This window comes from Papilio polytes, unplaced genomic scaffold, assembly GCF_000836215.1.
Source record: "Papilio polytes unplaced genomic scaffold, Ppol_1.0 DF824208.1, whole genome shotgun sequence".
Lineage (NCBI taxonomy): Eukaryota > Metazoa > Arthropoda > Insecta > Lepidoptera > Papilionidae > Papilio > Papilio polytes.
In genome coordinates, this window is record NW_013524996.1 from 246,890 (window position 1) to 249,302 (window position 2,413).

General features: G+C 38.9%; 1 protein-coding gene across 1 annotated transcript in view; it reads left to right on the forward strand.

Moving 5' to 3' along the window:
* The window catches only part of LOC106110650 (F-box/WD repeat-containing protein 11), a gene marked incomplete at its 3' end in the record, with an annotated part of 17,658 nt that overhangs the window by 12,678 nt on the left and 2,567 nt on the right, over window positions 1-2,413 (forward strand). The window contains exons 7-8 of the mRNA XM_013292539.1: window positions 628-819; window positions 1,837-2,019. Of these exons, the coding sequence (XP_013147993.1) occupies window positions 628-819; window positions 1,837-2,019 (375 nt within the window). The remainder of the gene's footprint in view (window positions 1-627; window positions 820-1,836; window positions 2,020-2,413) is intronic.

Here is a 2,413-nt window from a genome sequence, read left to right on the forward strand (position 1 = left end):
TAAGATAACTTAACACCCACCACCAAAAAATAATAATAAAGCCTCAACAAGATAAAATCAACAATATAAACTGAACAAAACCACTTTTTCCAGAAATTATAACCTAACTTCAACCGAGCGTCAGCGCTGTCAAACGTCAAGTCCCGAACGCGCGCATATTCCAGTCCTTCTAATGACATTGACAGCTGTCAGCTAGGGATGTGACGTTAATGCCGATAATCTAGTGTTGCGCCAACTCTACACCGTACTAATTTTCTTAATTAATTTAATGTGCAATTTACCTGACGTTCTTACGGTGAGAGAGAAATACAAAGATATGTGTGAAGTTCCGCAGTGCGGTTGACTATAACCTAAAACTTAGGGTAGGCTCCCCTTCAGTTGTGACATATACTGAGCTGGCTGATTTTATCTATACTAATATTATAAAGAGGAAAAATCTTTTTTTTTTGTAAGCATTGAAATAACTAAATAACTACGGGACTGATTTAAAAGATTCTTGCAACATTAAAAAGCTGACAATAAGTAACATAGGCTATGTTTTTAAATGACTTCCCAAAAGGAGGTACTCAATTCATCTGTATGTTTTTTTTAATAGAGCAAGGTAACACTATATTATGTGAATTCCAGGAGCTGCAAGGACATACAGGGTCAGTACTCTGCCTGCAGTATGATGAGAGAGCAATCATCTCCGGCTCCTCGGACAGCACAGTACGAGTGTGGGATGTGGCCACCGGAGCCATGCTGAACACCCTCATACACCACTGCGAGGCTGTGCTGCATCTCAGGTTCTGTAATGGAATGATGGTTACGTGCAGTAAGGTATGATAATAAATATATACTTTTTTTTTACATAACATAAGGTGGCAAACGAGCAAGCGGCCACGTCAATTCGCCAAAATGGCGAAGTGACCGCTGCCCAGACATCCGCTATTGCAGATGCGTTGCCTACCCTTAGTAGTAGTAGGGGCTACGGTTTCCGCAACTCCACGACTAGCGCGTATTTTGCGTTTTGGTTGCCTACCCTTATCCGACAGAGGAGATGCACATAAAGAGGATATTTCCCTTTCATATGTATCTCCTCCGTCAAATCCACATCCCCTTCTCATCCTCTCCTTATAAGAAAAGGGTGGTAAAGAGAAAGGGACTTAAATTACTGTTACTAGCTGTCGCACGCGACTCCGAACGCGTGGAATTAAAAAAAATGAGTAGCCTATGTGTTCTTTCAGACAATCCACCACGTCTATGCCAAATTTCATCGAAATCTGTTTAGCAGTTTAGGCTACAAACTAACATCCATCCATCTAAACTTTCGCATTTATGATATTAGTAAGATAAATGTGAAATGGATGGATGTTTGTACCCTGATGAACGGATCTCGATGAAAGTCAGACATGTATAGACAGGTTGCATATTTTTGATTTTTTTTTTTATAATTTCACGCGGACGGAGTGACGGGCAAAAGCTAGTAAATAATATCTCTTAAATGCATGGTTTTTAAGTCTCCCTGGAAATTATTTAGGTAATAAATATATTGAGTGTTTTTTCATATTAATTGTTTAAAATTATTATGAAAAAATATGAAAAAACACCCAATATATCATATTAATATTATAAATGCGATTAGGTGGATGGATGTTTGTTATAGTTTGTAGCCTAAACGGCTGAACGGATCTCGATGAAATTTGGTATAGATGTAGAGGATAGTCCGGAAGAACACATAGACTACTCACTTTTGTTTCTTTTAATACCACGCGGACGTATTCGCGGGCGAAAGCTAGTTATATATACATTTGATAAAGATACATTTAAGGGATATAATAATGTAATGTTTTCCAGGACCGTTCGATAGCAGTATGGGACATGACGTCGACGACAGAGATAATGCTGCGGCGGGTACTGGTCGGCCACCGCGCTGCTGTTAATGTGGTCGACTTTGACGAGAAATACATAGTCAGTGCCAGCGGGGATCGTACTATTAAAGTGAGAATATATCATACTAATCTATACTCTATGCTATATCATAGTAATATTATAAATGCGAAAGTTTAGATGGATGGATGGATGGATGGATGTTTGTAAGCGTTTGTAGCCTAAACGGCTGAATGGATCTCCATGAAATTTTGCACAGATATAAAGCATAGTCTCGAAGAACACATAGGCTACTTATTTTCCCGGGAATAGTTACGGTTCCCGTGGGATTCATTAAATTAGTTTTTTAATGTTTACTCGATCATTCTGCAACGGTTCCACATACCTTATTGAAATTTGGCACAGATATAAAACAAAGTCTGGAGTACACATGGGATAAGGTTCATCTCCGAGAAATGTCCGGTTCCTGCGGGATACTTAGTTTTTTGTTGTTTAAATAGTTCGTATGTTTTGTAATACCATAGGGACGAAGGGCAACAGCTAG